Here is a 26,018-nt window from a genome sequence, read left to right on the forward strand (position 1 = left end):
ATATATGTATGCATGTTTAGCTGAGCACACAATGAACTGTGTCTAGTGTAATGATTGTTGTTACTATGTCGTATTTATCTGAAATACAACGAATGCTGCACGTATTTGTTTTTTTGTGTATCTATTTCGGTATTTGTGTAAACAATACACTTTGTGAAGATTTTTTTAGGTTTGTATTTATTATGTGTACTGTATGTATTTCTTTTTTTTTTTATAAGTGATGTGTTTTATTGCAGCTTCACATTTATTTTCTAAATAATCGACCAGATAAGCATCATTTCATTGATCAGCATACTATTTTCAACATGGGGCCAAAGAAAACAAAGAAGAAGAAAATCACAATAGAAATTAAGAAAGAGATTGTGGAAAAATATGAGAAAGGAGTCAGGCAAAGTGATCCGTGCAAGAAGTATGACTTGTCCAAATCCACCATAGCTACAATTGTCAAGAAAGCAGATTTTTATAAGGAACTGGATGTGGTCAAAGGAGTATCTATTGTGTCATCTTGAAGAAATAAAGTTATGGAAGAAATGGAAACTTTACTACTCATCTGGATTAATGGATTAATGACATGCAACTGAAAGGAGATAGTGTATCTCAAAACATGATCTGTTTACAAGCTAAAACTATTTACAAAGATCTTTTGCAGAACTTGCCATCCACTAGCAGTAGCAACGACATCGGCGAAGAGTTTAAAGCTAGCAAAGGATGGTTTGAGAAATTCAAGAATAGAACCGGTATCCATTGTGTTGTTAGACATGGAGAAGGTGCTAGTGCTGACAAAGAAGCCGCTGAAAGGTTCGTGAAGGAATTTCAGAAATTGATGGAGTCAAAAGGTTATAGACAGAACAAATTTTCAAATGCGATGAAACTGGGCTTTTCTGGAAGAAAATTCCTAAGAGAATGTTCATCACTAAGGAGGAAATGGCATTGCCAGGACACAAGCCAATGAATGACAGACTAACTTTGCTTTTTTGTGTCATTGGTGACCTCAAGATAAAACCTCTATTGGTTTACCACTCTGAAAATCTTAATCTTTAAAAAGCAGAAAATTAACAGGCACAAACTCAGCGTTATGTGGAGAGGTAACAGCAGAGCCTGGGTAACCAGGCAATTCTTCTCTGAGTTAATGACAGAGGTCTTTGCTCCCACAGTGAAATGGTATCTACAAGAAAAGGGTCTACCTGAGAAAGTTCTTATAATGGACAATGCTCCAGCACATCCACCACAGTTGGAACAAGATTTGGATGAAGAGTTTAATTTCATCAAAATTAAGTTCTTGCCTCCTAATATCACACCACTCCTACAACCAATCGATATCAATATGTTATTTCCAACTTCAAAAAGCTTTATACCAAAGCTCTTTTCCAAAGATGTTTCGAAGTTATCATCGACAGAATTAACCCTCAGGGAATTCAGGAAGAATTACTTCAATATTCTTCATTGTTTGCGCCTCATTAGTCAGACATGGGAAAATGTTTCTGTGAGAACTCTAAAATCAGCCTGGAAAAAGTTATGGCCCGACTGTGTCTGAGGAACTCCATTGGAAGGACCTGAAAGCGAAATTGACATTGTAGATACATTTGTCTCCCTGGGCAAGACCATGCATTTGGAAGTTGATGAAGCAGACGTAGAGGAGCACAATGTTGAGCTGACCACTGAGAGATACAGGAGTTAAGAAGAGAGCAGGAAAAAGAAAGGGAGATGAAGAGGAAAAGCAAATGTCTTCAGAGGACGAAGAAGACAGTAACAAAAAGGGAGCAATTCCAACAAGTGATGTAAAAGAAATCTTGCAGCACTGGGGGTGAATTGCAAGAATTGGTTAACAAGTGGCATCCAAATCAAGGTGTTGTTTCTAGAGCCACCAATATCTTCAATGACAATGTCATTAATCACTTTAGAAGGGTGTTAAGGAAACGACAGATTCAGTCAATGTTGGATAGGTTTTTTAAACCTCCCTCACCTAAGGGGCAAAAAGAAGCAACTGATGACAACAAATCGAAAACTCCTGAACCACAAAACCAGCCACAAGAAAAGCGATTTTTTTTTTTTACAATTTATGAAAACTTTGGCTTTACATGATTTCATAAATACAATTTAATATGTAATGGTATACAAAATGCATATTTATAGTGTAAAAATGCTCCTTCTCACTCCTCTGCATTTTCTTTATTTAGTTGAGAATAGTTTTTTTATTTTTTGGATTTTTTTTTATATTTTTAATTTTTGAACCTGGGAACGGATTAAGTGATTTCCCATAAGATATAATGGAAAATTGGGTTTCAAGATACATACTTTTTGAGATACGAACCAGGGTCAGGAACAAATTAAGTTCGTAAAGAGGTACTACTGTACTTGGTTTAATCCTTTATCCAAGTAGCATTATACATATCCTTGCAGACATGTATAATGCTATGCATTATGGGAAGGATCACTACCTAGACTGGTTTCGACCTTTATTGAGGTCTCATCAGTGGGAGCCAGACATGTGCTTTGCATTATGTGATCTAAGGTAAGTGATGTGAAGTCATTAGTTTCTATGTATGAGTTGCCCCAGTCCTGAAAATACTTCAGGCACAAACTTTGTTTGTTTACACTTGGATAAAGGATTAAACCAAGTATAAAATTTTTTGGTATCTTTAATTTGCGCACGCACACACACAAGGTTGGTCAAAAGTTCTTGGCCTCAACCATAGATGGCAACACCATAGCAACCGAAGAGGCTATGCAGCCTCTAGTATTTAAATGAAAAGAAATAAAAATCCAGTTTAGATAAAGCCATATTATTTGAACATACATATATCACAGGGGTGCTTAAGCATCAAAGCTGTATAACTGGGAGGAGACCTCCACTTAGCCTTTTAAGGAATGCGGAGAACTGACTGGGGCTTCTGACCTAATGTCCAATCCTTGCCTTCTTGTGGTGCACTCTGTTAGGTATCCACCCGGATATTGAATGAATGAGGAGGGATTGGAAATTTGGGTTATAGCTGACCAAATTGTGTTCTTATTGACTTAAACCACATTGCACAATGATGGGACAGCATGACAGAATTTCATATCAGCTGGGACATCACCTGGTTAAACAAGGCCCCCCGTTGTTTTTGCCAGGGAACCAGGATGAACAGCTCAGCTTCTAGAACAAATCCTGGAACACATCCCAACTCAACATCAGCTGAGTTCGAGATTGGTACTATCAACATAAAAAGCATCAATGAAAAGAAATAGAACTATCAGAAGAATTGGATAAATACCAGATTGATATAATAGGTGTAACTGAAACAAAGAAGACAAAAACAGGTGTGGTTTTTCTTAGTTAGAAATATAAAATGACAATCAGGGAAAAGGAGTAGCTATGGTATTCAAGGCATTAGAGGAGGTAACTGACACTATTATTATTATCATCTGACACCTCCGTGGAGTCCAAGACTCATCAAGGGAGGGCACCTCTACAGCTCTCCGTCTCCACCCCTCAGCCTCATCCATCATTCACCAACCGCGCCATCTACTGTCCACTACGACCACTAGTATTTTTCACAGACAATCACAAACATCCATGCCCATGGCGGGATTCAAACCCACAGCCTTTTGGCTGGAGAGCAGACATGCTAACCACTTGGCCAACCAGGCCAGCAATGAAAAAGGAAAAGTTGGTCCTTCTTGGAGATCTTAACAACAGCATTGGAAATGATTACTGGACATATAGAAATATTTTGAGAAAATCGGGGAAAAAAGAGCAAAGCCAATAACAATGGTAAGTATTTGCTGTCCAGTACAGGGACTAGTTATTACTAACACCATGTTCCAACATAAAAATGTGCATAAATTCACATGGACAGAAGATTCAAGAAATAAGTCTCATTGACTGTTATAATTGATAGTGATGTTACATCACTGGTTCAGGATACAAGAATATACAGAGAATGAAATAAGAAGTGATCACTATTTAGTTTTGAACAGGATAAAATTGAATTTTATATTGAAGAGTGTGTAAGAAAGTTTTAAAAAATTAAGGTTGAGCAGCTTTCAGAGGTGAACTGTAGACTGAAATACATAAATTCATCATTCAAAAAAAAAAAAATGAAAGAGTTTGAAAACGGGAACCAAACCTTCGAGATTCAGTGAAGAAAACATTGATTCAGTTAAAGAGGTATGTAGCAAGGTTGTCTGTAAAGTTAGAAAAATCAGTACTCCATGGTGGACACAAGAAGTTAGTGACAGTCAAGGAAAAGAAGAAAGCAAATCACTGTTAAAACTAGCTAAACAAAAGTTGTGGGAAGACTTTAGTAAGAACATAGAAAATATATATCACGAAGGTGGCAAAAGCATTCTTGGAGGTATTGATAAAGCTTTAGCAATGGAGGAAAAAGTACTGCAAAAAGAATCAGAGATGATAAAGGTAACAAGAAAACTGAAGATTCTATATGTCTAGAGTTTGAAAGACTTTGAAAGATTGCTAAATGAAATGAGCAGTGTCAGCGTGGTAGTAGAAAACTCCCAATAGGAATGCTGTCAGAGATACATATCCATACTTGAAGGAGAAAAAATCATCAAAAACCTGAAATGTGAAAAGACAGGAGTCAACAATATTCGACCAGAAATGCTCAAATTTTGAGGTATAGAAGTTTTATAGTAGCTGCACTGTATAATTCAGAAGGTTTTGTTAGAGGATTCAGTTCCGGATGATTGGAGCAGAGCTTTCATAGTACCATCCATAAAAAGGGAAACAAAACGCACACATACCTGAGAATTACACAGGTATTTCCATACTGAGTGTTCTTGGTAAGATTTATGCAAGTATACTTGAGAAATGGCTAAGACAAATTGTGGAAGGGAAGCTTGATGAAGAATAAGCTGGATTCAAGCCAAGAGGCTGTCAGGATCACATTTTTACTTTAAGACAAATAGTTGAGAAATCTGGAGGATATGACAAGCCTTTATGTTTAAATTGTATAGATCTTTCCAAGAGGAAAGCTCTTCAAAAATTACAGTTATATGGTGTAAATGGGATTTTATATTAAGCAATGCATAGTCTATTTTTTTAAGTCAAAATTAAGGGTACAGGAAGATGGTTGGGTGTGCATAACAGTGGGGATAATGTGCACAAGGGTGCACATTATCTCCACTGTTATTCATTATCTATATGGATCAAAATTGATATCAATATATGGATCAAAATCTGATATCAAAATTGGTGATAATCTTAGAGCTCTTTACTTCATGCAGATATGTTTTACTTCTGAATAAATCCAGTACAAATCTGCCAAATTCCTGGACTAAATTGAATAACTGGTAATAAATTTGGTATGAAAATCAGCAATAAAAAGACAAAGACAATAAAATGTTTCAATGTTTCTGCCAAAACAGGCAGAAACATTGAAAACATCAATTGTATTCTATAGAACAAGTACAACATTTCAGCTGTTTAGGCAAAATTTCTAGTGAAGATGGTAAATTAAATATGGAATAGACAACAGAAGTAGTAAAGCTGGTATGGTAGGAAGTCATCTGAATAAATTTGTATGGAATCAAAAGAAATGAGTCAAAACACTAAATTAGCTATATATACAAAGCAAAGACAGTGTTAAACTATAATTAGCTTATGGATCTGAGAGCCAGGTGAGAAATAAAACACTGTGAAAGACTTGAGACCACATGTATGAGAGTTCTAAGAAAGATTTGTGGAGTGAATGGATGGCATCAAAAATGAGGATATTAGGAAAGAACTTGCCATTGTTATCATTCAGGGATATGTTGGTTGAGTTAATCTCAGGTGGTATGGTCACTTAAACAGAATGAGAGAAAACACGTCTTCTTTGTCAGGTTTGCAAAAAAAAAAAAAAAAAAAAAAAAAAAAAAAAAAAAAAAAAAATCCAGAGGAAGACCAAGATGTAGATGGATTGATTAGTAAAAAGTGCCTTAGAAGGCAGCAGCATAATATATAATAATGTTGGAGTCTTGATAATTAACAGAATAATCTGGAGGAAAATGATTGATCAAAATTTAGTAGGAATTTGATAATGACGAAATATGGCACTGCCACTGTAACCCCTTGTTCCCAGTGCAGAGTCATAATATCTCATTCACAATTTTCTTATTTAAAAAGATAGGATTCTTACAAACCATTCTTTTGTTGCTGGCTGATAGGCACTACAGACTTATATTTTAAAGGAAAAATCTTTTCAGCAAGCTGTAATAATAAATATTTTAATGGAAGAGAACATTCCTTTCCTTGTAAATATATATATGTATATAATTTAGAATGTTGTACTGTATATAGATTACTGAGATACTGTTCTAATATGAAAATTACGTAAAATTTCCGATTACGTTCAAATCAGTAAACTGAGTATGTGGAATTCTGCAAATTGTTATTCTTTTTGAGATATTTGAAACATTTCAGAATTTTAGGGCTATTTACTGCACTCATTTGTGGTTATTAATTTCCATTGGTATTATAATACCATGTTGGAGCAAACAGCATCGCACATGGTGTGTATTTATGCCTCATAAATAGACTGCGTGTAATTCAATGTTGTGAAAACATGTAAACAAAGCATTAAAAGGAAAAGTCCACCAAACTGAAAAGTAAAAATTGATGTATATAAAAAATTTTTGTGGTTTAAGAAAGAGCCTGAAAAGTTTTAATTTGCCTTGGTAAAACTATAGAAAGAAGGATGAAATATAGAAATCCACTTTGTTTTAGTCAAATAACTGCATTTGAAATTAGGAAAATTTAAAATTTGACCTAAGTGCTTATAAAAATAAAATTTTTCAGCATCTGAATTGCTTTAGTATTGCATTACTTAAGATGTAAACTCTGCATATATATTCACCTTTTATTAGTGCTTTTGATTAATTTCACTAGCTGCTAATCCAGTAAAACCTTAAGGGCAAGAACCCTCTGTTTAATACTATACCAACCCCAGATCAGAAAGATGTGTTTTTTTTGTAAATTGGGAAAAAAAAAAAAAAAAAAAAAAAAAAAAAGCTTCACTTTGACATTATAAGTTATAGAAATAGAAGAGATATAAAGTTAGGTGAATATACAGACCCTTTGGCAGAGTTTTGTAGTAGTTCACTACCTAGGCATCTCCAGTGCATCTGCAAACTATTATAATAACGGAATTAACTCACATAAATTATTCTTTATTCGTAGAATTTTCATAGGCATCATCAGCACAGGTACAAGGCTAATTAAACAATAACTGTTATATTCACAAAGCGCCACCTAAGTAGCTAAGATTAAATTTCTTAAATTTATTTAAATTTAATTATTTAGTTATTCAATTATAATTTTAAAAAAAAAATATTTTATTTTATTTTTTTTATATATATATGTGTATACAATTATATGTTAGGAAAGATTTGCTGCTTTATAAAGTACTATCTCCCACAAGGGGGAAAGACGTAGACCATCGGATCTGTTTAGGTTAAGGGAGTGAAGTAATGTTTCACATGTTTCTTTATATAGCCGTTCCATTAGGAACCGACTTTTCTGAATGACTTTTGTCTTGTTCCACTTAAATGTCTGGTGTTGATGGCATGTTCTGCAATTCCAGACTGTTTCAGAAAAAAAGAAAAAATAATTTTTTTAAGAATTATAATTGAATAATTAAATAATTATGATAACTAATATTTAAGGAATTGACAGCGTATACTGGAAATATAGATTAAATAAACTTTAATATACACTTTCCATATACACTTTTGGAAAGTGGAAAGTGTATATTAAAGTTTATTTAATCTATATTTCCAGTATACGCTGTCAATTCCTTAAATATTAGTTATCATGTCTAACCAGCGTATAAGCCTCTCAACAAGAATAATTAAATTTAAATAATTAATAATTAAATAAATTTAGGAAATTTAACCTTAGGTGGCGCTTTGTGAATATAACAGTTATTGTTTAATTAGCCTCGTACCTGTATGTGATGCCTGTGATACTCAGATGAAAATTCTACGAATAAAGAATAATTTACGTGAGTTAATTCCGTTATTATAATAGTTAGTAATATGTGTACTCACGGTATTTCCTTACTGAAACTTGCATCTGCAATACTTTTTAATCCCTTGATAAAAAAAGTTTTAATGAAAACTTTTGAAGTTTTGAATTCAATTATCTGGCTATGAAATGACAATGGATTTATACTATCTGCTACTTGTATAACAAAATTGTAATAAACAGTGCCAAGTATAAGGAACACAATCCTAGAATTATGTTATATGTAAAATGGTGACATCACTTGAGTGAAAAAAAAAAAAATCTATTATTAGTATCTATTGAAGTTATCATTCAAGTAGAAGTTGCTAACCTTTAGTTTGGTAGATACAGTACTTTACAGTGTTTTATGCTTTTTGTATAGATATTTTCATGATGCTGCTTCACTGAAGTGGCATTCATCATTCTTCCACTGCCATATAAACTTGTAAAAAAACACAAGCAGCTGCTTGTCAACAATCTAGTCATAATCCAATTTTACTTCCATCCTCTGCAACAGCATCCCTCATGTAGTGTACTTCATGGATTACAATCAAAACTACTTCTACAAAAAGCTTAATGCGTTCCCTCTCTTTTCTTAATCTCTTATTCATATTCTGATGTTTCATAGGTTTTGTGTGTGTGTGTGGACTTCATATATAATTTTATAAGGTTGCAGAATTCTAGACCAGAGTATTATTTTCTTTCATATATAAATATTTCATTTGTCAGATAGCTATTATCTGCAGTTATATATATGTCACAAATCACTTTCCTCACCTTGTGAAAGTGATTTGTGACACACAGACAAGCACATCAAAATTAATAACAGTGATTAACAAGTTCAAGGATACTTGCTCCCAATTGCGCATACATGCTTCACCAGACCCAACATTTGCCCAGAGAGAACAAACTCGTCATCTTCAAACAGCTAGAAGAAAAATGCAAAAATGGAGAAAACAATTGGATCATAGACAAACAAGGTAAATTAGGGTAAAAATCAAGTAATGCCACTTGTAGCCGCCATGTAGATGTATGCAGGCACTTCATAGGAAATGTGCAACCCCTTGTGGTCAAATATATGCTCCACAGAACCTTGCATATCCATTTCACTTATTAATGACATCCATAGCCTCAACTCCAACCTTAATAGTGTACACTATCATCTTCAGTCTCCCACACCCCACCTAATCTTTTTGGTAGAAACTCAAATCTCACCTCCCCCCCCCCAGCACTATTCATCTCAACCTTCCAAACTACACACTCTAATTCCTTTCAACCCAAGTGCAGTATATGTGCATATATCCACTCTGACATAGTTTGCCAGAGAGCACCTAACCTAGAATCGCCCAACTTTGACCTTCTTTGGTTGAAAATATCCCTTCTCCACTCAATCAAATTCATTTGCATTCTCTATCGTTACCCTAATGCCAACAACTACTCTGAGCTCTTTAATTTCCTCTCCTTCTCCAGTCCCACTTTCCCAACAGCGAAATCATCCTCCTAGGAGATTTTAATGTCCACAACTAGTTTTCCTCCTCCAGTTGTACAGATCTTGCTGGCAGAGATACTGATACATTTGCCATCACTAATGACCATGCATAACTTATTCACATGCCAACCAGATTTCTTCCTCACCAAGGACCCTTCTAAATATGCAGCAAATGTAGTGGTTCCCTACGTAATTCTGACCACAATTTAGTGCTCATATCCTACTCCAACACTACCTTGAAGGCATCCATTTAATAAACGACCACCATTATAGATTGTCGCTGCCAATCAATAGGATATCTGCTCACATATGTCACCCATCTCTGGACAAATGCCATGGAGAAGTTTGAATCTCAAGTGGCTGCACTTGATATCTCCCAAACTTTTGACCAAGTCTGGTACAAAGGCTTACTAAGCAAACTTCCATCGTTTGGTCTGTCTCAGGACTTCTGTAGTTGGATTGCAAGTTTTCTGTCTGGATGCAGATTATATGTGATGGTTGATGGTTCCTTATCCTTTCACGATTCAATTAATGCCAGGGTTCCACCAGGTGAAATAGGTTCCAGTGACCTACTTCAGTTGACTTTCAATCCAATACACAGTTTTGCAGATGACCACACATTGCACCCCTTCCTTTCATTTGATAAACCTTACTCTACACAACTTACCTCAACCTACAGAACATCACTGCCCTCAATTCTGATCTCCAAGCCATCCTCCAATGGGGTTCAGATAAATTTCAATGCTAGTAAAACCTAGTCTGTCTTTTTTCTAATAAAAAAAGAACCATTTTCTCCCAGTATTATTTTTTGCAACACCCAAATTTCCAGACTAGATGAGACTTCTCTTCTTGGAATTACCCTGACATCAAGCCTCTCGTGACATAAACACATCACAACCATTGCATCCTCAACATCTAAGAAACTAGGATTCCTCTTTCGCTGAAGGTGTTACTTCACTTCTGAACAGCTGTTAACTTTATACAAATCACTAATTCACCCAATTATTAAATACTGCATTCATATTTGGAGTGGACCCCATAAGAGCTCCCTCAACATGCTTGACTCAATACAGAGGAGAGCAATTACACTTATTAATGACCCATCTTTTACCAACTCACTCCTCCCACTTTTGCACTGACATTTGGTATCTGCAATATGTGTATTCTATAAATATTTCCAAAGCAAATGTCCATCTGAAATAGACGAGAAATAATATAATCTCGCAGCTTGCTGGAACAACCTGGGGTTGTGGTGCTGATGTTTTAAGGCACTAGCCCTCACATTCTCTCTGCAGCAGAATACTGTGCCCCTGTCTGGGAAAGAAGTGTGCACACTAACATTATAGACACCCAACTAAACTCTACCATGTGCACAAAAAATTAGGACACTGAGAAGCACCACTCTACTCTGGCTGTCTGTCCTATCTAACATTGCTCCACCAAATATATGGAGAAGACAAGCCTCAGTTCAATTATTTAATAAAGTAATGAGCAACCTTGCCCTGCTCCTACACCAGACTCTCATAAATCCACCTAGTCTTCACCTAAAATCAAGAAACCCTTTCTGGTCCATGGAGAAACTCTCTTCTGCTGCTTTACCACCAACACCTGACATGTGGAAAGAACACTGGTCCAACAATCTTCCAACAAATGGTTTCCTGGTTGAAGATCCCTGTGCTCTACAGCCTGCTTTGCCCTTCCTAGGAAAATATGATCATCTATCAACAGGATCAGAACTAACCAGGGCAGATGTGGCTACCTACTGAATGGAGACTGTCAGACCAATCTTTTTTTTTTGTGACTCAGATGGATCACTCATATTGTGAATGACTGCCCAAGGTGCCAATTTCATGGTGGTTACCTCCAGGACATCCACGAGGTGACAGATGAGGCCCTGGATTGGCTTTCTGGTTTGGACATTGACCTGTAGCTGTTTTTGCCATAAGAATGAATGAATAAATAAATAAAATCTGAAATAGCATCAACTAAACCCATTGGAACATGTGCAGCTGCTGCTCAACATCCCTTGACAGTACCTTGAAATTCACAGAACAGGTTTCTTTTCCTCCTCCTTCATCCCTGCTACTGCTGTATTGTGGAACAGTCTTCTCCATGATGGTTTTCCCAACAACTACAATACAGTCTTTTCAATCAAATATAAACAAGTTCCTCCTTTCTCAACCCACTACCAGTATATACTAATGTACTATAGATTGATCAAACAACGTCTCATGTATGGGCTGAACATAAAATAAAGATTTAAATACAAGTGGATGAATGGGTGGGGGATGGATGCCAGTTTAACATCTTAGCATATAATTTGTTGAAACTTTACCAGAAATGCTAGCTTAATATGGCTAAATGAACATTAAGATCTACAAGGGGGTAGCAGAAACATGAGATCTGAGAGTGATTGCAGATTTAAGTTCAGGATAACATGTTTATAAAAGTGGTGAGGACAACACGGGATTGCTGTAACAGCGTGAAGCACATGATCAGCAGAGAAACTGCTTATATAATATTGTTACTTTAGTAAGATTTTGCGAGAGGGGTTAATAATCATTTTGGCAGCAGCTGGATTCATAAAGCTTCATATCTTTAGTTTAAAGCTGCAGACAGGATTTTATAATCATTCTGGACTGTAACATTTTTATGTTGAAAGTTTTTTCACTTGGTTATACTCTTAAGTTAAATGCTAAGAAATTATATTCTTAGTTTCTTTTCTAAATCACTTAGGGAATTGAACAACGTAGATCCGAATATAAATTAAATTATACGTTAATAAATATCTCCGATATTTCGGCAACGTCACGTTGCCATTTTCAAAAGGAACTTACAAAAAAGGCACGTGCACGCAGGCACTACAACACAGTAACTGAGAATGAAGATATGATGCTATCGTTCTCCTAGAAGTCCTGATGGTGCCCTCTAGCGGGCTAAGTAGGTGTTCTTGACTGTTGGGCTGAAGGTCTGCTGATGCATGCCTCCCAAATTTGGGGCAGTTGCATACAACCAAATTTGTTGAGGTTTGGGGAGTTTCTTAGGGCTGAGGCTGATTCCATAAATAGTCTTTCAAATTTGTATTTGCTATGGTGTATTACTGTGGCTTTCTTCCACCGTATTCTGTGGCATGTATCCAGATCATGGTCTGCAAGACCAGAATGGCTGTACTTGTGAAACCGTATGTAGTCCTTGTGTTCAGAAATTCTGATATTCGCTGTCCTGCCTGTTTGGCCAAAGTACGACAGTTACTTAGCCCCACTAGAGGGCACCATCAGGACTTCTAGGAGAATGATAGCTTCATATCTTCATTCTCAGTTACTGTGTGTTGTGCCTGCATGCACGTGCCTTTTTTGTAAGTTTCTTTTGAAAATGGCAACGTGACGTTGCCAAAATATCGGAGATATTTATTAAAGTATAATTTAATTTATATTCGGATCTACGTTGTTCAATTTCCTAAGTGATTCAGAAATGCATAACCAACATATAAGCCTGTCTCTGAGAATATATTCTTAGTTTCACCTTTTATCTAAGTGTAAGCAAATAGTTTTCATGTTAAGTAACTTCATGACTGGGTTACTTGTATATAGAGGATAATGACTTCACATCAATTGTCTGAGTATCCCATAATGCATAAAGATGCCAAGAAAATTTTTGGCATCTTTAACTTAGGACAGTCCTTGTTGGACATAGAGTGGGAAATGAATACTATAGTCATATAGAAATGCTTTGGGAAAATTTGCAGAAAAGTACAAAGTAAGTATAACTAAGTGAAAAAACTTTCAACCTTTAACTAAGGGAAAAAACTTTCAACAACTAGCTCTAATCCAGAGTATTTTAGTAATAAGGTGTGACACCTTTTGACTACTAGTATATGGGGAAATATATGATTTCTGTATTACTTCAACTTTGGTATCTCTTCTTGGTCCGGATCCCACTGATTAAACCTCAATAAAGGTCAAAAGTGGTCTGGATAGTAGCTCTTTCCATAATGCATAGCATTATACATGTCTGGAAGGATATGTGCCTTGCATTATAGGATAAAGCAATTCATAATTAGAAGAAACACACGTATAAACCACAGTGAAAATTATTTAATTGTAAATATTTCATCCTAAGTATCTTAGGACATCATCAGTACGGTATTTAAACAAAATTAGGAATAACATACAGTTAGGGCGCATGATTACAATAGAATCTCATGAAAACGTGCATAACGTGCTAAAGTAGTAATTATTTAACACAATTTTGTATGATAATTTCCCATACTTTAGGAATAGTAAGAACGTCGTTGCAGTTTAGGTTTGGTCTGTGTAGTAGGGCTTCAGAACTTTCTTTGTATAAACGCTCATGTTTAAATAAAGATCTATGTAAAAGTTTAGCCTTTTCCCAATGGATCCTATGGTTTGGATTTTCAATTCCGTGTTGAGAGAGGCCAGATTTCTGCGGTTTAAGAAGATGAATGTGGTCTTGATGTTCCGAGATGCGTTTCTGAACAGACCTACCTGTCTGTCCAAAGTAGATAATTTGCATGAGCATGGAATCTCATAAACACCAGGTAACATCAAGGGTGAGAATTTGTCCTTAGGAGAGATAATAAGTTGTAAATTTGGTTGATAGGTTTGTAAGTAATGGCAAAATTGTATTTCTTCATAATTTTAGAAAGACGTTCTGAGATGTCTTTGACGTAAGGTATGGGAATCCTATGCACTTCTTCCTGTCTGGTTTGATGTATGCAGAAGTGACTGATGATTTTTTGAGTTGTTTTGGGATTATATCCATTTAGGATGGCTGTATTTTTGATAACTTCTAATTCCTGGTTTAAAGATTCTTCAGAGGAGCAGAATTTGTGTGCTCTGGAAACTAGTGATTTAATAATGCCAGATTTCTGAGATGGATGATGAGCAGAAGAATTGAAAAACTTCTTCCTGTCTGGTTTGATGTATGCAGAAACCAGACAGGAAGAAGTGCATAGGATTCCCATACCTTACGTTAAAGGTATCTCAGAACGTCTTTCTAAAATTATGAAGAAATACAATTTTGCCACTACTTACAAACCTATCAACCAAATTTACAACTTATTACCTTCTCCTAAGGACAAATTCTCACCCTTGATGTTACCTGGTGTTTATGAGATTCCATGCTCATGCAAATGATCTTACTTTGGACAGACAGGTAGGTCTGTTCAGAAACGCATCTCGGAACATCAAGACCACATTCGTCTTCTTAAACAGCAGAAATCTGGCCTCTCTCAACACGGAATTGAAAATCCAAACTATAGGATCCATTGGGAAAAGGCTAAACTTTTACATAGATCTTTATTTAAATATGAACGTTTATACAAAGAAAGTTCTGAAGCCCTACTACACAGACCAAACCTAAACCGCAACGACATTCTTACTATTCCTAAAGTATGGGAAATTATCATACAAAATTGATGTTCCGAGTTGCGTTTCTGACCAGACCTACTGTCTGTCCAAAGTAAGATAATTTGCATGAGCATGGAATCTCATAAACACCAGGTAACATCAAGGGTGAGAATTTGTCCTTAGGAGAAGGTAATAAGTTGTAAATTTGGTTGATAGGTTGTTAAATAATTACTACTTTAGCACGTTATGCACGTTTTCATGAGATTTTATTGTAATCATGCGCCCTAACTGTATGTTATTCCTAATTTTGTTTAAATACTGTACTGATGATGTCCTAAGATACTTAGGATGAAATATTTACAATTAAATAATTTTCACTGTGGTTTATACGTGTGTTTCTTCTAATTATGAACGCACCACAGGTTTCGTTATTTAAAAAAGCAATTGATGTGAAGTCATTATTTGTCTCTATATACAAGCCCACTTGTGAAGTTACTTCACATGCAAAATTTGTTTGCTTACATTTGGATAAAGGATGAAACCAAGAATATAAATTCTTGCCATCTTTAACATATTTATTTTTATGTGACTAGAAGTTGGACTTGGGGAAATAGGAGGAGGCTCTCTCTGGTAACAATCCATTATCAAAAAATTCACATGTTTACTGCTTTTATGCACTGAAGTTGATAATTTACTTCACATGCTAATGGAAGGTAATAGAATGAACATGATACTAATTGCTCAAAAATGAACTTTATATACTGAAGATAAATATATTGAGTGATTTTTTAAAAATATGATTTAAGTGATTATCTATGCATTTCATATTTAAAGTGTAATTTGTACACTTTAGATATGAAAGTCTAATAAGCATCAACAGAAAATACTCTGAGGTTGAAAATCTAATTTAACTAATTTTAAACATTTCAATAATCATTTTAAAAGAATTTTTGCTTTTTACAGAACTGGTTGTCTTATGGACCAGAATACAGTGTTCATATATATCCAGGAAATCGACCAGACTGTAATAGTGAAGATTATCTCCTGAAATTAATGAACATTATTCTTAGTAAGTTCAGATTCATTTCATGTCTTGCTTTTAAGTTCTTACTTAATGCATACCTTATTTTATATATGTCCTGAATTTCAATTGGTGGAATTAATAAATCAAGTTTATATTATAAATATAGCACGAGTATTTTTAAAACATCTTGCTAAATTTGCTATAGTCAAGCAAATGTTTCACTTATATTCTAGTTTCTTTCCATTTTTAAAAAATCTTTTTTAGATATCATTCCCAAAGAAGAGAAAAAGCTGATTGGTCTCCTTGATTAGATTACCACTTAAAAAATAGAAAGAGAAATAGAAATATAAAGAGTGCACATAAATATTTGAAGGGTTTCAAAAATGCATTATTCTAAAATCATTTTTGATAAATTATTGTTAACCAGTTTATGCCAGTAAAACAATGCAAGCAAAAATCAGCCAGAGAATACATGTGATGAACGGGCAATTGACTGCAAAGGTTAGCATTAATGACCCTATCTTTAGGTTTAGAAACTAAGTTACATAGGCATAATAATAAACCACTAAACCTAATGTATAAAGAAACTTGGGAAAAAAAGGATGTGGGGAGGAGCTTGAACATTGCCTAGTTAAACATGGTCCCTGCTGCTTTCATTAGGGAACTAGGGTAAAAAATGAGCTACTAAAACAAACTCAAAATTCAACATCATCAGAATTCAAGATAGACAACATCACCATAAGAAGTATAAATGGAAAAGAAGTGGAAATGGCAGAAGAATTAGAGAAATACTATGCCAAAACAAGGAAAACAGAAACAGGTGAGATTCCTCTAAATAACAACTATGTTATATTGGGAAAAAGAGGGAGTAACACAAAGATAATCTTCTTGAATGGCAGGCAATTTCAGGTAGAGTGATGTGGGCAAATATGGAAATTGGACAGACTTATTTACTCCTATGGTCCCACAGAAGGTTCTAACCTTCTGTGGGACCAATCTCTGCTATATGTGGGACCAATCTCTGCTATATGGCCTTGGAAATTGAAATTCCAAGGCCATATAGCAGAGAATTGCCACTACAATTCAGAGAATAATTACAACGAAACAAACCTTGACGTAAAAATAAAGAGGTCATTTTGCCTCTTTACAAGGCCTTGATAAGACTCACTTGGACTATTGCATTCAAGTCTGGTTTTCCTGTTTCTGTGGTAATTCTGATACAGTGGAGGGGGTGTTACAAATGATATCAAGATTGTGGAATACTGATTATGAAGACAGATTGAGAATTTGTAGACTGCAGACACTAGTAAACAAGAAAAAGAGGGTGATATGACTGAGACTTATAAATTTCTGGAAGGGTCATACAGATTTTCAGTTGATGGCATTTTTCATTGTATGGAGGGTGAGGAAAGGATACAAGGGCATCCTTGGATGTTAAGAATGAATGCTGTCAAAAAGAGGATGAAGGCTAGATTTTTCTCTCATAGAGTGGTGTGTGATTGGAATATATCACCATTAGATGTGTGTGTGTAAGTAGAATGAATGAATTCAAGAACAGGTATGGCAGCTGGTGTGAACAGTATAGCCTCCCTCAATCAGTTTCTGATTCTGACTCCTTAAAGGTCTGTTAATCTTAATACATCATATTAATATTAACAAAACATACCAGGTTTTGTATGAAGACTGTGAAATTTAGATCAGCTATCGTAATCTAAATAATAGTAGTGGCATCACACTCATTCATCTCATAAGTTTTGCAATTCTCCAGCAAACCCTTACTTTAGGTTCTCGAAGCCATAATAATTTCAGTCTTTACTGGCCATCATCTATACAGTTTTGTTCTAATTTATCTGTCAGTAATTATGTAAGAGCACATTGTTTATATACTTCGTGAATTGTAATCAAATAGGATTTTAGCTTTGACGTACTAAGGCTTTTTTTCCCATCTAAGGTCAGGCCAGGAGTGTTAGTGGTTGACCAAATTAGTGTGGCTTTAGCATACTATGTAGATCGTAATATAGTTTGTTTCTTTGTGTGTGTGTGTGTGTGTACTCCAGATGATGACCTTGATATGAAAGTCGAAAAGTCCAATTTGGGTGGTTATTTTGGTTTATATTAAATTCAAGTTTTACTATAACATGGTGGTGTTTCTATCATTTTTTAATAATGAGAGCTGTTAATAAATATTCCTCACACTGAGAATAGAATTTGTACCCTGACAATTTTCACCAGGCATTGTGGACTTTTTAAAATTCACAAACGTATCTGGTTACTTCACGTGATAAACTATACCAACAAGTGGAAGGAAATGTAAGGTGTGATTAGATGTCCAGTGTCCAGTGTGATATTATATTATGAGATAGAGGAAACTGAGCAGACTAGTCATCTTGGAGTTTCAGTAGACAGGAAATTGAAATTCCAAGGCCATATAGCAGAGATTGTTACTACAACTCAGAGAATAATTACAGGTTTGCCACTCTTACCTAATCTAACTTTTATCTAGAACACCTGCATCTTCATTCTTGACTCAAAACTGTTATTTCTCTATTTTACATAGATCATGTTTTTGAAATGTGGAATCGCACAGGGTCTGAATATTTTTACAAAAATTAACAATTTATATTCTTGAATCAAATTTACACTGAAAAAAAAAAAAAAAAGAATCAACAGGACTTTCCTTTCTTCATGTACATATCAAATAGGAACCTAATGAATCACTTTAAACTTCTGTCTACCAAAAACCAACTTTCACCAGACACTATACTCATAATGCATCATCTCACCATCCATCTCAATGGTATCATAAAATCCTTGGTGTCTAGATCATGCAGAATTTATACATCCATAGATCAAGAGTCTAGACAGCATTCAAGGGAAGAAGTCCAGGACTCCTATACCTGACATTATCCCTGAATGTGTGTAAAAATACAAACACTCGTCACTACCTTCAATCAATCAACCAAATTCACACCTGGACCACACTAGATGTTATCTAGTGTGGGCCATCATCCCTAAAGGTTGGGAAATTGTTATCCTCAACTGTATTAAAATAGGTTGTATTTTATTTAAATTTTATTTTTAGCCCAATAGTGTTTTTTCTAACCTCTAATATGTGAAAGAATTCTAATGTAAAGCATTCATTCAACAGTTGTGTTGTTCACATTAATGATGTTTTATAATATGTAAGAATTGTACAATAAATAATTTTTACTGTAGTACATGTGATTTTATAATTATGAGAACTCCATAGCTAGGTCTCATTATGCAAGAATATCTTTCATTAATAATGTTTTGGATTTTATTTATTGGCAATGCTTTTTTCTAACGTTTAGTTATTGGTAAGTTAGTTGAATGACATTCATTATATTCTATGTGGATTGCAGTTTTTTTATAATTTACAATTAATCATAATTTTTCTTATTACCACATTACTATTAATTTAGTTGCAAGTACAGGTGTATAATGAAATCATATGAAATAAAACAGCTTATCATATATATATTTTTTTTTTTCAGAAAATTTGGAATGCATTAGGTGACAGTTGGATTGGCTATATAAAATAATCAAGTTCAAGAAATACATCAGTCGATTTTTAATTCATTTTTATTGCTAGTAAATTACTAAGGCTTGACCAACCCTTCAGAAAGCCATGTTGACCCTCATACAGTATCATATTTTTATCTATGCATTCTTGAATTTTCTTTTTTTCCAATATTTCTAATACTTCTACCACTATGCCTGAGGTACTGATTGGTCTATAATTTGCTACTGTGGTCTTAGAACCTCCCTTATGCAAATGAATAATTTTGCCTTCTTTCCTACCTTTGGAACTCTACCTGCTGAGACTTAAATTAAACAGCCGAGTAAAAGGCATTACCAGTTCTCTTGCACATTCTCACAAAACCCTAGCTGATATCACATCTAATTCCACAGCTATATTTACATTGAGATTCTGCAATATCCTAAGAACCTCCAATTCATCCATCTCTGTTCCCACATTAGTGTCTGTCTCATAGGTTAAAGCAGTAACCTCACTAGGAAGGTATATGCTTGCAAAGGGGTCACTCAGTAACTCAACTATTTTATCCTCTTCTGTCTGCTTGTTACCATCATCACTCATTAAGGTTAATCTTCCATAGTCATTCTTCCTCTTACTTGCCACATAATGAAAAAACTCTTTGGGATTTCCATTGGCCTGCTCGGCTAAATTCTTCTCATAATCTGATTTTCCCTTCCTTGCCATGCTGGTCACTTTTCTTGCCTCTGTTCCTTGTGCTGTTCATGAAGTTGCTGGCCACTTTCTCTTTACATACTTTCCACAGCATTTTCTTTTTTCTGCAGCTTGTGCTTAATGATATTACTCATCCATCTAACTCCTACCCTCCTTACCTGAGGTATACAATTTAATACTGCTTTCTCTAGATGACCCTTAACTATATCCCATGCACTGCTAACATCTTTACCCTGCAGTGTTTTATGCCATGGTACATATTTAAGCTTCTTCCTAAGCATGTCAAAATTATCTGCCTTGTAGTTATTTTCCCTTTTCTATTCTATCAAAAAAAGGGGTATTTTTCACAAATACCCCTTTTTGATAGAATATTCCTCATGTTTTGCAATTTCCCAAGTCAAGACCGCATCATCACTTTCACCAACGGAGGCAATGTTGTCAACTTGGTTATACATAGCTCTTCTGATCCTATGACCAGGTCCAATACTCTCCAACTCTTAGTCCCCTCCATCTCATGCTGCCTTAAGTAATTATCTCACAGTAGGTGTATAAATTCTATTTCCTTTCTGCCATGTGATCTTTCTTTCTTCTAGTCTATATCTCCATGGTTGAAGTCCCCAATAATGATCACTCGAACTGTACTCATTGTACTAATTTGGCGATGCTTGTCTTTCAGATCATCTGTGCAGGCCTATAGCAACAGTTGACTATATTTTGTCTTACTGGTCTTAATCTCACACACCAGATTGCTTCAAATGAACAGCCACCCTCCTGCCTGTCTCCTATTCTTTTTGGATTTTTTGGTTGCAATTCATCTGCTATCATCAACAGTACTCCTCTCCCATCCTATCTCCCCTGAAAACACTAATCCCTTCACATTCAATCCCTGTAACTACATCATCTGCTGTTAGCCAAGTCTCACTAAAACCTATACCTTTCGGCGAGGTTGCACTAATCAATGCCAAAAACCTATCCCTCTTGTTCCTGATAATTTCTCAAGTCAAGTGACTATGTGGTCTTGACCTGGGAAATTGCAACTGGCATTAGTATTTAAAAATGGCAACATTCTTTTATTCTCCCACTCACCTTTACTTTCTGAATTTACTAACCTATTCAGTATTTTTGCTTGAGGGACTAGATTCCTCACTTGGTCATTCTCACACTCACTTCATGGTTGCCTTCACACAAACTCACTTGATTCCACCCTAATTGCTTAAGTTTCCCCTTAAGTTTCCCACATCAGCCTGCTCGGTTAACAACACTCTCTCCAGACATCTAACACCAAAACCATTCAGATGTCGTCCATCTGCATTGTACAAATCCTTATTTCTGTCAAATGGAGACCACAGATCCACAAATTCTACATAATTTTTATCTATTATATCATAGCATAGTAGGAGACTTACAATCTTCACCTTGCTCTTCAGTATTGCCTCTTTTAACAACTCCTTGGCATTTCCCTCATAGAATACTATTAGTGTTGAGATGTACTGGATTGAGGACGATTTCTTTAGATTCTACAATTTTAATTTCCAGTTTTTCAGAGCATCAAAAGATGTTTTTTGTTTTGTTTCACACAACTGGGTGAGTGAAATGTATGATGAGGCAACATACAGAAGCATAAGAAACTTCCAAAAGACTTTGCAAAGAATTGGCATAAACATCAACAGGTTAGTGTTTCTTAAGCATTGTGATTCCATTACCTCTTTCCAAGATTCATTTTCTTTAAAGAAAACATTAAAATAAAATGTGCCAAAAGAATATACGATAGAGCTAAAAAGGAACTTCTTAATGAAAAAAAATTATGATATAAAACATACCTTAGCACATTTATTTTCTAGAAAGCTTCTTTATTTGCCACTATTGAGCAAACTTTAGACAGTACTTGGAAACTTATTAAAGATACGATCGAATTACAAGCTTCCAAGATTCAAAATAAAATTAAGAAATTCGAAACTCTAAAGCAGTGTTTCTCAAAGTGTTTCACGCTTACCCCCGGGAGTACGAGAAAGGTCTTCGGGGGGGGTAGTGGCAATTTTCGGCTATGCATCATTAACGCATGGAATCATTATTAAGAAAAAAGAATTATTTTAAACGTATATATTTCTCAATAAATTATATATTATATTTGAATTCTCCTACTAAGATTGTGATAACTGCTTCATTTGAATAGTTTGCAAATTCGCTGACGATCACTTGTGAATCTTCGTTCAGCTTCGTGCATGAGCATACATTGAGAGTCTGCAACAACATGAAGAGCATATGATAGCGACTGATTAAAAAAAAAAAAAAAAGGATTAATTATACAAATCATTAGTAGATAAGACATCATCAAATTCCTAATATATACCCTCAAGGGGTGTACAGGATATGATAGTACTACATGAAAAATTTACATCATTATTAACTTTCTATTTACAATTTTCCTCCAAATCAGTCTGTTAAATGTCAAAACTCCAATATTATCAGGTCTTATATTTCTATGCTCAGTCATGGTGTTTGCCTGCTTCATGACAATGCATCATTCCATACAGCTATTCTTGCGAAGGTGCAGTGAAGGACTGTGGCCTCCAGGAGATTGAACACCCACCATACAGCACAAAACCAGCACCCAGTGAGTACTACCTCTTTTCAAAACTTGAAAGAGACCTTCGAGGAAGAAAATTTGCAGATATAGTTAGGTGAAAGATGCAGTTTTAGGCCATTTTGCAGACAAAAGTACAGACTATTTTTCATCATCATCAAATTCCTGCCATGTATCCTCAAGAGATGTACAGGATATGATAGTACTACATGAAAAATTTACATCGTTACTAATTTCCTATCTACAATTTTCCTCCAAATCAGTCTGTTACTTGTCAAGACTCCAACATTATCAGATCTAATATTTCTATCTTCTAAGGGGCTTTTTACTGTATCAATCCACCTATATCTTGGTCTTCCTCTGGGTCTTTTTCCTGCCAACCTGACAGAGAACACTTGCTTTGCTAATCTTTCCTCGCCCATTCTATTTAAGTGACTATACCACCGGAGATTAGCACTCCTAACGCATTTCTGGATGCTGACAATGTCAAGTTCTTTCCTAATAGCCTCATTTTTAATATGATATTGCCATTGATGCCATCTGTTCATGCCTCTAATCTTTCTCAGGACTCTCATAACTACGGTGTCTAGTCTTTGGTCAAGTGTTTTACTTCTGACCCAGCTCTCAGATCCATAAGTTAAAATTGGTTTAAGCACTGTCATATACAGCTAATTTAGTATTTTGGCTAATTTCTCTCTTATTCCATATAAATTTATTCAGTTGACTTCCTAGCATACCAGCCTTGTTGATTCTGTTGTCTATTTCCTTATTTAACTTACCATCTTCACTAAAAATCGGGCCTAAGGTAGATAAAATGTTTTACTTGTTCTGTAAGCTCTTCATTCATAATGCAGTTGATATTTTCAATGTTTCTGCCTATTTTCATTGTCTTTGTCTTTTTAATGCTGACCTTTATACCATATCTATTACAACAGTTATTCAATTTAGTCAGGGAATCTTGCAGACTTGTAGTGGATTTATTTAGAAGTATAACATTATCCACATAAAGCAAAGAGCTGAGATTAACATCTCCAATTTTGATATCATGTTTAATACCACTTTCCTTCATAATGTACATCCTTGTCTGACACCAGATTTAACATTCAACCATTTTTCTGTACTTCCTTCAATTCTAACTGCCGACTTACAACTCAAATAGAGACTAAGTATTGTTTGATATAATGCACCATTAACACCATATAACTGTAGCGTTTGGAATAGCTTCTCTCTTGGCATCTTGTCATATGCCTTTTCCAGATCTACAAAACTTAAACACAGATCTTTGTTATATTCCCATGATTTCTCAACTATCTGTAGTAAAGTGAAAATCTGATCCTGACAGCCTCTATTTGGCCTGAATCCAGCTTGTTCTTCACCAAGCTTTTCTTCCACAATTCTTCTCAAACGTTTTTGAAGTATACTTGCATAAATCTTACCAGGAAAACTTAGTAAGGAAATACCTCTGTAATTCTCACATTCAGTTTTATTTCCCTTTTTATACATGGGCACATACTCCAATCATCGAGAATTTGTCCCTCTGTCCAGACCTTCTGAATTATGCAGTGCAGACATTGTAAGACTTTCATACCTCCATACTTCAGCATTTCTGGTCGAATATCATCTACTCCTGCTGCCTTTCCACATTTCAAGCCTTTGATGGCTTTTTCTGCTTCAAGTATGGATATGTATTCCTGACTGCATGCCTGTGTTTTTTACCACTGTGCTATCACTGTTTATTTCATTTAGCAATTTTTCGAAGTAATCACTCCATACTTCAAGGATATCTTATGATCCAGTTTTCATGCCACCCTTGTCATCTCTAATTCCTTTTACAGCATTCTTTCCTCCATTTCTGAGCTTCTGCAACAACCTCAAGAATATTAATAATATCTTGCCACCTTCTTGATATTTATTTTCTATGTTCTTGCCAAAGTCCTCCCATGGCTTTTGTTTAGCCAGTTTTACACAGTGTTTAGCTTTCTTACATTTGTCTCTGTAAAGAGCACCAGCTGACTTATTTGCCAGTAACTTTTGATATGCTTGCCTCTTTAACTTCTTGTGTCCACCATGGAGTTCTGATTTTTCTAACCTTGCACAGAACCTCACCACATGCCTCTCAGTGTTTTTGCCAGAGCTTGCCACTGAATCTAGGTTTGGTTCCTGCTTTCAAACTCTTTCATTTTTTATTCAATTATCTTTGTGTATTTTAGTCTACAGTTCACATCTGAGAGCTGCTCAACTTTTATTCGCTTTAAAACTTTCTTACATGTTATTCTTTTCAACATGAAATTCAATTTTATCTCACTCAAGACTAAATGGTGATCACTTCCAGTTTCAAATCCTATCAACAATAACATAGTCAATGAGACTTTTCTTATTCCTTGCCTCTTCTCTCCATGTGAATTTGTGTACAATTTTATGTGGGAACATTGTATTAGTAATAACCAGTCCATGTCCTGAGCAGAAATCCAAAAGGTATTTTCCATTATTATTAGCTTTGCTCTTTTCTCCAAATTTTCCCGAAATATTTTTGTGTCTGACAATCAAGAAGATAATAATCAATGTGCTTCATTATTTGATCATATTACAAATTTGTTGTTAGTTAAAATAACGATTAATAGGTTTGTACTACTTTTACAGTAATACAATTGTTTTAATAATGTATGGAAGTTATAATACCTATAATAAATATTATAATTTTTTTAGAGTTCAAATTCTTAAATATGGATAATTTGTTAAAGACTGGATTTATAAAACACACAAAAGAGAGCAATGTAGCAGATAGAAGTAGCTGTAAGCAACAAGAAAACGTTGATACTGTATCTGGATCAAATGAAATTGATAAAGGTGTGATAGGTATTAAAGTTATAATACCTGTAATAAATATTATAATTTTTTTTAGATTTCAAATTCTTAAATATGGATAATTTGTTAAAGACTGGATTTATAAAACACACAAAAGAGAGCCATGTGGCAGATAGAAGTAGCTGTAATCAACAAGAAAACGTTGATATTGTATCTGGATCAAATGAAATTGATAAGGGTGTGTCGTCTGACATCTCTAAAGAACCAATGAGGAAGAAGATGAAAATACTTCATAAGTATGATATGAATTCAAGGACAAACCTGTAGAATTTTTTCGAAATAAACTTAAAAATTTTAAAGAATCTCAAAAAATGTCGATCATGTCGAGGTGAAAATATGAAGGGTTTATAAGCTTCATATCGTGTGTCGCTATTAATAGCAAAAAGTGGTGCAGCGGAAATGATTGATGAAACAAGCCTACAGCAAAAATAATAGCAGAAATTATGATTAAGACAATATCAAAAGGTCTTTT

General features: G+C 34.9%; 1 protein-coding gene across 2 annotated transcripts in view; it reads left to right on the forward strand.

Annotated features, from left to right (window-relative positions):
- The window catches only part of LOC150104678 (histone deacetylase 8-like), a 210,845-nt gene that overhangs the window by 166,462 nt on the left and 18,365 nt on the right, over positions 1–26,018 (forward strand). For both annotated transcript variants that reach the window (XM_090395875.1, XM_090395877.1), the window contains one exon: positions 15,806–15,911. In XM_090395875.1, the coding sequence (XP_090252001.1) occupies positions 15,806–15,911 (106 nt within the window). The remainder of the gene's footprint in view (positions 1–15,805; positions 15,912–26,018) is intronic.

This window comes from Typopeltis vanoorti, chromosome 7 (assembly GCF_054136105.1).
Source record: "Typopeltis vanoorti isolate ZY-2024b chromosome 7, IOZ_Tvanoo_1.0, whole genome shotgun sequence".
Taxonomy (NCBI): domain Eukaryota; kingdom Metazoa; phylum Arthropoda; class Arachnida; order Uropygi; family Thelyphonidae; genus Typopeltis; species Typopeltis vanoorti.